Genomic DNA, 12,500 nt, shown 5'->3' with positions numbered 1-12,500 from the left:
CCTATACCCACAGTCTTGGCCCTGACAGTCAGGGAGGGCATGAATGGTGCAAGAATGGTACAAGGGAAATTGTAGAGTAAAATATGAAGGTAAAATAGAAAATTACCTGAAATGTAATTTTTTATTAGAATAGTATGTGCAGAATTAGTCACTATGTTGTCTAATGCAACACCCAACCCATACCCATGAAAACAAAGAATCCTCCTAACATTCACGGCAGGATAGAGTGTCGGACAGACTTGGCAATGCTGCTCCCACATGGTGGTTATATGCTCTCTCCAGGCGTGAATACGCAGAGAATTCTTTGTTTCCCTAGGCGGGTTTTGGGTGCAGCTGCCCTCCAGAAAATATATTGACTGATTTTGTGCATATGATTTACATTTTACACTGCAATTTCCCTGGTACCTTTCATGCCCAAACCTGCTATCATGGCCAAGAATATGGGGGTTTAGGGGTGTATGTGCAATGATTTCCATATATTTGGAAACTAGACTGTGAGAGGAATCCAACAATATCAAAATTATCATGATCTCTTGTGTGGATATATTAGAAAAAATTACCAATTTGAATAATACACAGAGAATCAGTCAATATATAGTGAAATGCAAGGGCCCCCAGCACACACACTGGATTATAAAGAATCCACCACATGTGTATTGCTTAGGATTTGTATTGTCCATCTACAGTCTTCTCATTTACTTGCTATGTCTGGCAATGTACGTAACATAACTGATATATATGGATAATATGGAGAGAGGAATCCATTGATACCAAAATTGTCACGATCGGTTATGCTAAGGAATTCCAAATAATTACTTTTATTTACTTAATGAAAAATAAAACTGTAGGAATTGTCCAAAATAGGATTAGGTAGTTTTCTCATTTGCACCTTAAATTCCATTAAATTTTATATCTGTGGACTTGTAATTAATATCTGTTAACCAAATATACCAGAAGCAATTGTGCTTCAGCAGAGGCTAGCCCAATATGCTGGACTAGGCCTTCGTTTGATGACTGTACATCATGCTTGAATATGCATGAGAAAGTTTTGTTGCCATTGCGAAATCTTTTGCCATGATGCTGTAGGACTTCAAATGTCATGAATGGGTTACTTGGTTTACAGGGTTAGTATTAACTTTTATAAGAACAGCTTTTCTTCAGAGATTTTATGATGCTTTTCAGACAGTTGAGTTTTTAAAAAAAATGTTTTGATGTTTAATGTAAAAAAAAGTAATTTACTGAAAAGAAAATGCTTAGTTAGATTAGATGATTGAAAGGGAAAATTAGGCTGTTGCCAGATTAGATTTTACTCATATCAGAATTAAGTTCTATGGCTCTTTCTTATGAGTTAAAGATTTTCTACATATTTCTTTATTTTGATTTGATATTGGTCTTCTAGCTATGACTTCTGAATATTACTATGTATAATTCACTCAGTATATATGTAAATGTGAAATGATTTGCAGATATGTTGCATTGTGGAATGTCTTATGGATATATTTGCATGTTAAAAAGAGATACTTTACATTTTTTTCTGAGATGAAAATAAAAAATACATTTTTTTTTTATAGTGATAGAATGATTTTACTGCTTTAGGCATACATTTGATTACTGTTTACTTTAGAATTCAATTAGCACATGAGTAGTGAAAATAGAGAAAGACCCAATTTTCACATTTTCAATTTTTTCAAAGGTAAATGGTTTATGAATTGTGTATTCCTTTGCTGTATCCATCAAAAGAATCAGTAATAGCTCTTGCAATAACTTGATATGATATGCTTTTCTTCTTTTTTTTCTTTTTTTTTTGCTGTCAGGTTTGTATATATGGAGAAAAGTATTTTACTGTACATAGCCACATAAAGAAGTAGTTGAAAAATTCTTCCTTTTATAGAAGAGGCGCTTGGCTAAGATGTGAGAGTAGTATACCACAGTTGCAATTTTTTTCTTTTTTTTCTTTTTTTTCTTTTTTCCAGTAGATGGAATCTTATGATGCATTATATTATTGTTTAACTTACTGTATATGATTGCATTTCCCTGTCAGTTAGTAATCATGATATTTCAGGTTTTTATAAATATGATAACCTAGCTTTCCCTACCTGCAAATTTACAGGTAAAATATGTCGCTGTATTTTGACTGCATAGTAGAAAGTCCAGTTAGTAATGCAATCAACACCCAGATAGCATGGCATCCTCAGGCAACCTGTCTCGCTGTAGCTTCCTTTAGCGAAGAAAAAGGGGGAGCAGTCAATGTGTACACAGGGGAGGTAAAGATTTTGGTGTTTTGTTTGAATTTTAACTTTTTTTCTGGCATACCTGTCTTGTCATTTTCAATTGTGTGCCTCAGATTTCTATATTTTGATTGAACTTGCTTTTAACAAGCAGCTAGTGATTAAATTTTAAATTTAAATCCATTTAAGGATGAAATTTGTATACAAAAATAGAATAAAGATATAATGTTAATGAATAACCTATATCAGATACATCACACTTTTGATCTGAATTTTTTATAGTTCATTACTAATATTTAAACAATGTATTCTATTCCAGGTATGGCCTTTATGTAATTGTAGATGTTGATGTGTATATAATCTATGTGCATGAAAGTATGTATGTAGAGGACAGGGTGTGGTTCCTGGTACATGTTTAGTCATACTTTTGTCTTTATGTGAGGTTAAATGTATGGTTGATAAGATTAAGCAGATGTGTAATGGACATGATGTTTGATTGGAAAGTTCATATTTTTTGTTGCATATTTAGGTAAATCTTATAGAGAGGTTTGCCCTGCTTACACAATATTGATGATTCTTTTGAGTATGTGGATTAACCATATAGAGTAGTTTCATTCAGTTTAGAGCAACTGTAGCAACAATATTATCTTTAATATTGGAGGAAAGGCATGAAATATACAGGGTGTATTCCTTGCAGTTCCTAGCTAATAATGTGATTGCAATTTTACAATTCATGGACTGTATATACGACAAGTACCAGTGATTCATTGATACTATTTTCTTTAATGTTCATGAAGTTGAGAGAGAGAGAGAATGAGTGAGAAAGAAAGAGAATGATTTTGCTTTTACATACAAGCTGTATTGATATATAGCAAATTTGCATTGTACCTAGTATATACTTGTAAACGTGCCTCCTCTGACCAGGGCAAGCTATGTGATGAGGTGGACATCCCGCCCCATCCTACAGCCCAGGTGACATCTGTGACCTGGCATCCAAGCAAGCGCATTCTTGCCATCGGATGGGAGACAGGAGAACTCTACCTCTGGAATGACCATGAGCATGAGTTCCATGAAATTCAGAGTTTGCACCGCGCACCTATATCCATACTTTGCTTCAGTGCAGCGGGAGCCAGACTAGTGTCAGCAGATGCAGTGAGTTTCTAAGGGTTGGAGGAGTTGTGTGAGATTTATGTAGTGACTTAGATTTTTTAATATATTATTTGAGCAAGCATTAGTAATAATAGTAAAGGGAGTCATATTAAAATTATTGAAATTGTTTGACCTGTTTTAAAAATTCTCATGAGTAATGTTATGATTGTTATTACTACTGTTATTGTTATTTTAATCATGATCTTCATGATGATGATCATCATTATTAAGGTTATTGATATTTTGATGATGATAATGATGATTCTATGTAGTTCAATTGAAATAACTTATTCTTTCTCTTTTTTCAAATAATTTTATTATTCCCATTTTCTTTAATAATTTTCAGTCAGGATCTTTGGTAGGATGGAGAGTGGACACATCAGGCAATCTGCAGACAGTGTTTACTCATGAGCTCAAGGACCCACTGGCACAGATCGTCTTCAGGGTTACCGTGGCAACCCAACTACCATCTCTAGATATCAAGTAATTTTTTTGCATTTATATAGTTAATCTTACATTAAAAGAAATACACATGTGATAAAGGCAAAATGAAGTTTCTGGAACAGAGTGAATGGTTTTACTGTATTTTCTTGCACATGTAGAATGATTTAGTTATTTTGATCAGGGGAGTTTTTCTTAGCTTGGAAGGATGCTTGTGACATTAGGTGAGATAAGATGCAGAGTTTTATCTTGAGTGCCAAGTCAGCATCTTTTAAATCAGATCAAATATTTCCATATTACAGTTACGTAGGATGTTTAAAGTCACAGGAAATAGGTTTCCAACATTTTTTTCTCTTTTTCTTGTTTTATTATTATTATTATTATTATTGTATAGAGCCGTATTTAGCAGCTTCCTCAATCACCTTCCAGTGGTCTTGCCCGGGCTGCTGTGAGTGGAGACGAAAGAGCCCTTGACATCTTCAGTTCCTGGAGGCCGAGGACTGGACACAAGCGCCTTGGGCTGGGAAGCAATACCAGGGAGAATCTCAATTTCTTTCTTGGGTCATCCACAGGTTTGTTGTTTTGTGTGATATGGTTTACTTGTCTTTTTATTTTTTTTAAGGATTACTTGACAAAAAGAAGATGAACTGAACTTTCAATGATTGGAATTCCTTTTATACTTAAGGTAGTGAGAGAGTTGTAAAACTATAACATGAGGAATAACCTTATTTAGTAGTATGCCTATGAAAGGGGAAATCATTTTCAGTATGATTATAATTACCATTATTGTCTCTTTCATAAGCAGTGCAATATTCCAAATATTCATTATGGCCATAATTAATTTATCTTCTTTGCTATTTTTGAATATTAGATAGAATAAACAACTTGGAATTATTACTGCCTTTTATTGCTGAACAGGTGTATTATACCATGTCAGTGATAGCGGGAACTGTGTGGAGGTTCTACAGGCAGATGGGGGCATTAAGCGCCTCCTGCATCATGAATCGCGTAATTTGCTTGTGGTTATTACTGAAGGAATGGTTCTTGGGCAGTTCTCTGTGGCTATTGATGGAGCAGTTACTGAAATCAATAAGGTAAAGGAGCATTGGTGTTCTGTACAGATTCTTACAGTAGAGACAAATATATGGCTGGTATAATTTTAGATCTTATAATTGTTAAATTCAAATGTTTTTTTTTTTTTTTTTACAAAGGTTACAGATTATAAGGGCATTTTTGTTGAAGTGATCTTATAATTGTTAAAATAAAATATTTATTTTGTATTTTTTTTAGATGATCTGCTTTAACCTTATTTACTTATACATTATTATTCCTATTTATTTTCAGGTTAAACTGAGTGGCAGGACAAATGATATCCAGGTGACATGGGCTGGAACAGGACTGCTGGCTGTATCAACTGGAGACAACAATGTGCGTCTGTGGAACCTCGACTCGGGAGATAATTATGTACTAAGTTTGCACGGTTTCAGTTATCGGGACCAAGAGTACATGATGTGCCTCAGTTATTCAGAAAACAAAAGTGAGTTATTTTAGGGTATTATGATTTATGAATTGAGCGAGAGAGAGGTACGCAGATAGATAAAGATTGTTTTGTAGATATATTTATAAGATGAATTTTCATTAGATACAGATATAAGGAACATTGATTTTTTTTCTTTCTTTTTTGATAACTGACTCATATTGCATTTCAGAAATATTATGTGGAGGCACAAATATGGGGAGCGTGGCCATGTGGAAATATGAAGAACAAAAGCTAAAAAACAATGACTACTCACGAGATCCGGAGAAAGACTGGAAGCTGCAAAGCCCATCCATCTTATCAGGAGCAGTGAAAAGGGTATACAAGCATGTTTTTTTTATGCATATTGTTCTGTTTAATTGATAGTATAAAGTGACAAAGTTTGTGTTTGTATGATAGCATATTTGTTTGAAGGATTTTATACAATAATCAAGATTTTTATTGGGATGTATAATAAAAAAGAAAAAATATTCTGTTTGTGTCGTGTGAGTGCTTCTTTTTAGATATGTTTATACATTCCTTTGTTTGTGTTTATTGTTAGAAGTGTATATGCATAAAGGATACACATAGTCTACCTTTAGCTATATCTCCTGCTATCTTGTGAAATTGATTATAGTATAGAATGATACTTCCTTTATTTTTGGTGTCTGTTTGTATCAGTATTTATGTTGTTTTTGTTTTTTTTACTAGGTTTCATGGGGCTCGGCTCAAAATCTGCTGGCTGTTGACACTGTCAGAGATGTGTACATACTCAACGAGCAGAACATGGTAGCAAGTTACCGTGATCAGGCAAGTCAGGACAGAAATTATTGTAAAAAATGAGTATTCTTGAGTTACTTACAAATCATATCAATAATGTCTCATAGGTCTACATGATGTTCTTAGTGCAGTCATTAACAACTATTTTTCTCTGCAATTGCTCTCCAGGTATGTGTTGTTCAGGAATCACCAACTCAGCTGTCAGTTGATGTTTTCTCAGCAGACAACCATTTAGAATTCCGTGCAGACATACAAGTCAGAGGTGTTCACAACACCGTGGATCACCTCTTGATATGGAATATGAAGAAAATGGTTATATATGAAATTACATCAGATGCTACACACCTAAGAGTTGTAGGTTAGTATTCAGCCTTGAATATGTAAACATCCTGGAAGCAGTTAGAATATTGAAGATACTGGGAAATGCATGATTTATATATTTATTTGTTTTTTACCAAGTATTTTGCCTGTGTAAGCAAATGATGAATATAATGATGAAAATAATGATTATGGTTTTAATAGTAATAATGATGAAGATGAAAAAGATAATGATAAATATGAAAATAGTAAATGCTAAAGAAAATGATGCTGATAATGATAATAAATTTAGTATGATAATGGTAATGACAATGACAGTGATACTACTACTACTAATGATGATGATAATGAAAAGGATGAAAATTATTATGATAGTATCATTAGTAATAATAGTAGGGCAACTTTTACATATTCATTATGTGATTTTTCTCTGAATTTTGTTGTTTATTACAGGTTCTTTTACATGTGAAGCAGAGAGTGCTGTGTTACATGAAGCCAGCATATATTCCATAGAGGGTGCAAATGTCCAAGTACGATCTATACAGGGAACAATAAAGCAGACACTGAGTTTCGCAGATAATGAAGGGGAACCGATTGGCCTTGATGTCTGTGGTAATTTCCTTGTGGTCGCCACAATCCAAGGGATTATCAAGTTATGGGACTTATCTAGAAGGTAATAATTAGTGCTAGAATGATTTATGTAACATGTCTTCATTTCTAACTGATTCATATTTGTAGATATATGAGAACTGCAATAATGCAGATTCTTAAAAAAATAAGTTAGTAAATGTATTTCCCAAATGCTAACTCCATAGCAAGCTAGCAATGTCTGCCAGCAAATTGATAGCTTCCACTAAGGGGAGTTATACTGTCTCCCCAGCTAGCCTTTTCTACTTGAGTGCAAAATTTTAAGGCCTTGTAACTCTACTCAGACTGCAAAGAATGAACTGCAGCAATCTGACAGATCAGGAAAAAGTAGCTGCTGTCTGTGATATGTGTAGCAGCAGGTGTTTGAAAAAAGTATATGCTACAGGAAATGCTGGCATCATCAGGAAGGGATAAGGGCTCAGGCAGACATCACTTGGTGCTTAAGTATTTTGTTTTTGGTATGATGCCAGAGGGTAATGTTGTTACTGTATTTTCACATGCACAAATGGATAATGCTAGCTGGAGGAGAAATGGAAGCGTGGAGTTTCTTGCTGGCAGATAAGTTGATGGCTGGCAAGAGATGATTTTCATTTCTAGATCCTTAATTATATGGACGTTATCCTGTTTAATCTAGAATATTGCTCTCAGGGAGGCAAAACAACACACGCAAGGCAAACATTTGAGTGATGCCATCAAGGACTTTGGGGAAGTTATCTCAGCAAGATGTAACTGTAGTGGTACAAGAGTCTCTATTGCTGTAGCTCAAACCTCCCTGCTTCCTGATCCAAAATTATACATCTGGGATATAGAGAATGACAATATTACGTACTTCAATTTTGCGTCTGGACGATCTGAAGACGATGATAACGATGGGACAGCACCTCCAAACTCTGCAGAGAGTACAAGTTCCAAGTATGGTGGAGGCCAAGATAGGTAAGACTCTGATTGAGTAAGAAAGAATGAAGTGAAAGAAATATATGTGTGTATTTATATGTAGCATGTCCTGAATATTGATCACTTATGATACAGGGCCAAGCGTGAGACAGCCAGAGAAGTTGGGGGTCGCTTTGTGATGTCTCACATGTGGGACCTTGAAGATCCTCGGCTACTTGTGTGTGAAGCTAAGTCCCTTCATAGCAAGAAAAAGCAAAGAGATAATTACTTGGCTGCAGATAAGGAAGAAAGGGTTAGTGCCATTGGAAATCAGATGTACATATCTATATTTTATCAGGTTCACTGCTAATTAAGTTATGCATTGCTGCTTCCACTACAGAGATTAAGAACTGATTTTCATTTCCATTAAAGGAAGCAATTATCATTTTTTTTTGTTTTTTAGGAAAAGTCATTGATTAAAACTTTTCTCTCTCTCTCTTTACAGCCTGCAATCATGTTGGTGTCTCTGTTTGTTAGTCCTGACCATGGGGCTATTGTTCAAGATGCCTTCCCTCTTACTCCAACTTACTCTAGACTTCTCGGCGTGCAAGTCCCATTTCTGTATCTGCTGAATGAAAGTACTGTTGACAAAAAGGTATGGTAGTATTGCTAACCAAGTTTTTTATTTTCTTTAAATCAGTCCTGTGAAGATGTCGAAGATAACTTATCTGAAGTATTATTATAATTGTTGACTAAGGTGCATTTTTCATAGAGGTTAGATGTTGTATTTTTACATAATTTTATAAGCTTGAATTGTAAATTAAGTCATGGTCTTCATTTACATAATTTCCTTTTTTTATGGGGGGAGGGTCATGTCTTTTATGGATTCATAATCCAAATTGAAATGTAACAGTTGCTTCAACCTCATCCTCTTCATCTTTCAGTCTGACACGAAAGCCAAATTAGTGACGCAAAAGGTAATGCGGGACTTTGTAGGCTTGGAGAGCTGTGATAAGCCAACGAAGGAAGCGATGCTTAACTTCTCCTTCTATCTGTCAATGGGAAATATGGATGATGCATTTAAAGCTATCAAAACAATCAAAAGGTTGGTTGACACTGAAGCATAAGTATTCTTTATGTAGTCCAATATTGGTTTCATTCTCTTTTTGACATATTTGAATTTTGGAAGATCAGCTGGAATAAGAATTTTACTTCTCATGTTTCATTATTAGCCTATTAATTGATTTAAATAGAATATTAAACTTGTAATTTTTTCTCTAATCCAAAACCAGTGAAACGGTATGGGAAAACATGGCTAGAATGTGTGTTAAAACAAAGCGTTTAGATGTCGCTGCCTTGTGTCTTGGCAACATGGGTCATGCTCGTGGTGCTAGAGCTCTCAGGCAAGCCATGAAGGAACCTCAGCTTGATGCAAGAGTGGCCATGCTGGCACTGCAGCTGAATATGGTCGTGAGTAGTCTATTGAGAGTTTATAAATTTGTATGTAGCTTTCATCAAAACTACCAATGTTCTCTTTACTTTAAGAATATGATGATGTTTACATGGTGTCATTGCAGTCAACTTGTTTCCCATGCCAGATTGGTCCTGGTCCTTAATCCAATGCTACTGGGTATATGTACTGTCGACTGCAGCTTTCTTTTGTGAATTTTATTTGCATTGATGGCTCCACAAGTGTTTAGCCACCATGGAGGCAATTAGAAGACCTATGTAACTTCATGGGATTTCCACTTCCTTTAAGTTTTCGAGCAAATGTTGCTATTATTGATATTGATAATATTATTATTTTAATGTTATTAATAATACTAATAACAATAAAAAAATTAAATAGACTCTTTGTAAGTAAGCTCTTGTTGAGTCATCTACATGTAAAGACACTCAAAAAACAAAAAAACACTGTGGACTTAGCATTTATTATTGTCCTCCTGGCATGGGCATAGGTAGGATACTGGCTTGAATGGATTTTTGGTCAAGGGAGACTCCCCTTTATGTATACAAATTCTGTCTCATCCATTGATGGGCCAAACGCCCTTGGTTTGTTGTGAACCTTAATATCTTCTAGGGGGATCTAGTTGTCAAAAAGGATAATCCAGACACTAATTCTGAGCATTTAAATTAAGGAAATGTTAATACTTTTCTTCACTCCCCCAGGTCATAATTCTAATTATATTATACTTCTGATATTTCATTTTTAACATCAAAGGAAGAGGCTGAGCAGCTTTATCGTGGGTGTGGCCGCCATGATCTTGTGAATCGCATGTACCAAGATGGTGGCATTTGGTCAAAGGCTTTGGAGACGGCCAATGAGAACGACAGGATTCACTTGAGATCGACGCATTATAATTATGCCAAGCACTTAGAGAGTAAAGGTAATGTGTGTGCCAATGAATTTGATAGTGAATCAGATATTTGCAAATTAATTAGAATGTAAGATATAATGTAACAAATGGGTGGAAATGTGCAAACCCTGGTGATCACTTTTATTTCATTCTGCAATACTACTTGAGTATTTCTTATTCTCTTTGTTGGGTTGTGCCTACATTATGTGAGTATGCGGATACTTATGATATGTTTTTCTGATTATTTTACTCTAGGAGACTTCAGTGGTGCCATCAGTCACTATGAGAAATCTGATACTCATAGGTTTGAAGTACCAAGGATGCTGTTCGATGAACTCCCAACACTAGAGGATTATATCATGCATACTAAAGACAAGTAAGCATTCTTTTCTTCCTTATAGAATTTGTAATTGTTGATCATGATATTTGTTACTAGAAGCCATCTTTTGAATATCAATAATAAGCTTTTGATGATGATTTAGTATCTAGAGACTTTCTCAGTATATGAATGTAAATATATAAACCATGACATAGGATAAGGAAATTTATTCCCTTTTATTTTTCATGAAACTGAATTTTTTTAAAGGTCTTTGAGAAGGTGGTGGGCTCAGTATCTAGAATCAACTGGCGAAATGGAGACGGCACTGCAGTTTTATGAAGCTGCTCGAGATCATCTGTCCCTAGTCCGTGTTTATTGTTATTGTAATAATCTACAGAAGGCAGCGGAAATTGCTAATGAGACAGGAGACAGGTATGGATTTACTCTCGTGTTTTCTTTACTAAAAGATATATGCAGCTTATGAATACTACTGTTTTTGTTGTTATTATTGTTATTGTTATTTTTATTTTTATTGTTATTATTAGTATTACTATTACTGTTACTGATATTATTATGATTATTATTATTATCATTATTATTATTATTATTTGTTGTTGTTGTAGTAGTGGTAGTAGTAGTAGTAGTAGTGGTATTATCATCATTTCCCTTCTTTACAGGGCTGCATGCTATCATCTAGCTCGCCAGTATGAGAACGTCAATATGGTGAAAGAGGCCATTCACTTCTTTACTCGAGCTCAGGCTTATGGCAATGCTATCAGAATCTGCAAGGAGAATGGTTATGAAGGTAACATTTTTAGAATTACTGGATTAATATACAGACATATATGTACAATTGAAACTTGTTTCACTTGTTTATCAGTTTTGTTGCTAATAATATTTACCTTGTTTCCAGATCAGCTTATGAACCTGGCTCTTGTGGCTGGACCTCAGGAGCAGATCGATGCTGCTAGATTTTTCTCCTCCTCGGAACGCCGACAGCTCTCGAAGGCAGTCATGCTGTACCACAAAGCTGGTCTCTTGTCCAAAGCTGTTGATCTAGCCTTTAAGTCTGGGCAAGTCAGTGCAGTAGGCCAGATTGCATCTGAACTTGATGAAAATGCGGATCCTGCTCTTATTCAGAGATGTGCCCAGTACTTCATCTCCAACGGGCAGTATGATCGTGCAGTGTCACTCTTGATTACTGGCAGACAGGTTGGCATTTCTTTCTTTCTATCTCTTTCTTTTTAAGAGATTCTTTGATATTAGAAATGAAGGGCTTCACCTGATGTAGATATTTTGTTCAGAAAATTGTTCTTTTATATATAAAAAGAAATAAATAGCAATTTACTTTTACTTCTCTCTTGCAGTACTTTGATGCTCTTGATTTATGTGTGGAGCACAATGTATGGGTGACAGAAGAACTTGCTGAGAAGTTCACCCTGCCGAAAGATGAATCAGCTCGTAACCAGATCTTAGAAAAGGTAGCAGAGTGTGCTTATGCCCAAGAGAACTACAAATTGGCTACCAAGAAGTTCACACAGGCTGGCAACAAGGTAAGTCAGAAGGAAGGGAAATATCACAATGTAGGTGAAATGTTTATGGTTCAACAAAAATGTTAGAATGGAATATGCAGGCCTTTACTTTTTTGAGCATATGTATTTTTCACATGCAGTAAAAAAAATTTCCAGGTGTAAGGGTAAATGCAAGGTGAAAATCTTTGAATTTATATTTTACTTTTTTATAGGTTAAGGCAATGAAGTGTCTGCTGAAATCAGGTGACACCGAGCGCATTGTTTACTTTGCCAATGTGTGTCGGCAAAGGGAGATCTACGTTATGGCAGCAAATTACCTGCAAAGTTTGGACTGGCGAA

At 35.1% G+C, this 12,500-nt stretch overlaps 1 protein-coding gene across 2 annotated transcripts in view; it reads left to right on the top strand.

Annotated features, from left to right (window-relative positions):
* rempA (intraflagellar transport protein rempA) overlaps nt 1–12,500 on the top strand; it is a 22,074-nt gene that overhangs the window by 623 nt on the left and 8,951 nt on the right. For both annotated transcript variants that reach the window (XM_070144008.1, XM_070144009.1), the window contains exons 2-23: nt 2,111–2,264; nt 3,153–3,380; nt 3,724–3,860; nt 4,248–4,390; nt 4,737–4,912; nt 5,163–5,355; nt 5,528–5,673; nt 6,046–6,144; nt 6,283–6,472; nt 6,886–7,105; nt 7,729–8,013; nt 8,110–8,266; nt 8,459–8,608; nt 8,898–9,058; nt 9,246–9,423; nt 10,175–10,340; nt 10,566–10,686; nt 10,897–11,061; nt 11,307–11,434; nt 11,543–11,841; nt 11,997–12,182; nt 12,374–12,500. The exon at nt 12,374–12,500 is cut by the window's right edge and continues 92 nt beyond it. In XM_070144008.1, the coding sequence (XP_070000109.1) occupies nt 2,118–2,264; nt 3,153–3,380; nt 3,724–3,860; nt 4,248–4,390; nt 4,737–4,912; nt 5,163–5,355; nt 5,528–5,673; nt 6,046–6,144; nt 6,283–6,472; nt 6,886–7,105; nt 7,729–8,013; nt 8,110–8,266; nt 8,459–8,608; nt 8,898–9,058; nt 9,246–9,423; nt 10,175–10,340; nt 10,566–10,686; nt 10,897–11,061; nt 11,307–11,434; nt 11,543–11,841; nt 11,997–12,182; nt 12,374–12,500 (3,802 nt within the window). In that variant the 5' untranslated portion in view covers nt 2,111–2,117. The remainder of the gene's footprint in view (nt 1–2,110; nt 2,265–3,152; nt 3,381–3,723; nt 3,861–4,247; nt 4,391–4,736; nt 4,913–5,162; nt 5,356–5,527; nt 5,674–6,045; nt 6,145–6,282; nt 6,473–6,885; nt 7,106–7,728; nt 8,014–8,109; nt 8,267–8,458; nt 8,609–8,897; nt 9,059–9,245; nt 9,424–10,174; nt 10,341–10,565; nt 10,687–10,896; nt 11,062–11,306; nt 11,435–11,542; nt 11,842–11,996; nt 12,183–12,373) is intronic.

This window comes from Penaeus vannamei, chromosome 31 (genome assembly GCF_042767895.1).
Source record: "Penaeus vannamei isolate JL-2024 chromosome 31, ASM4276789v1, whole genome shotgun sequence".
Classification (NCBI taxonomy): Eukaryota; Metazoa; Arthropoda; class Malacostraca; order Decapoda; family Penaeidae; genus Penaeus; species Penaeus vannamei.
This window is presented reverse-complemented; position numbering and strand designations above follow the sequence as displayed.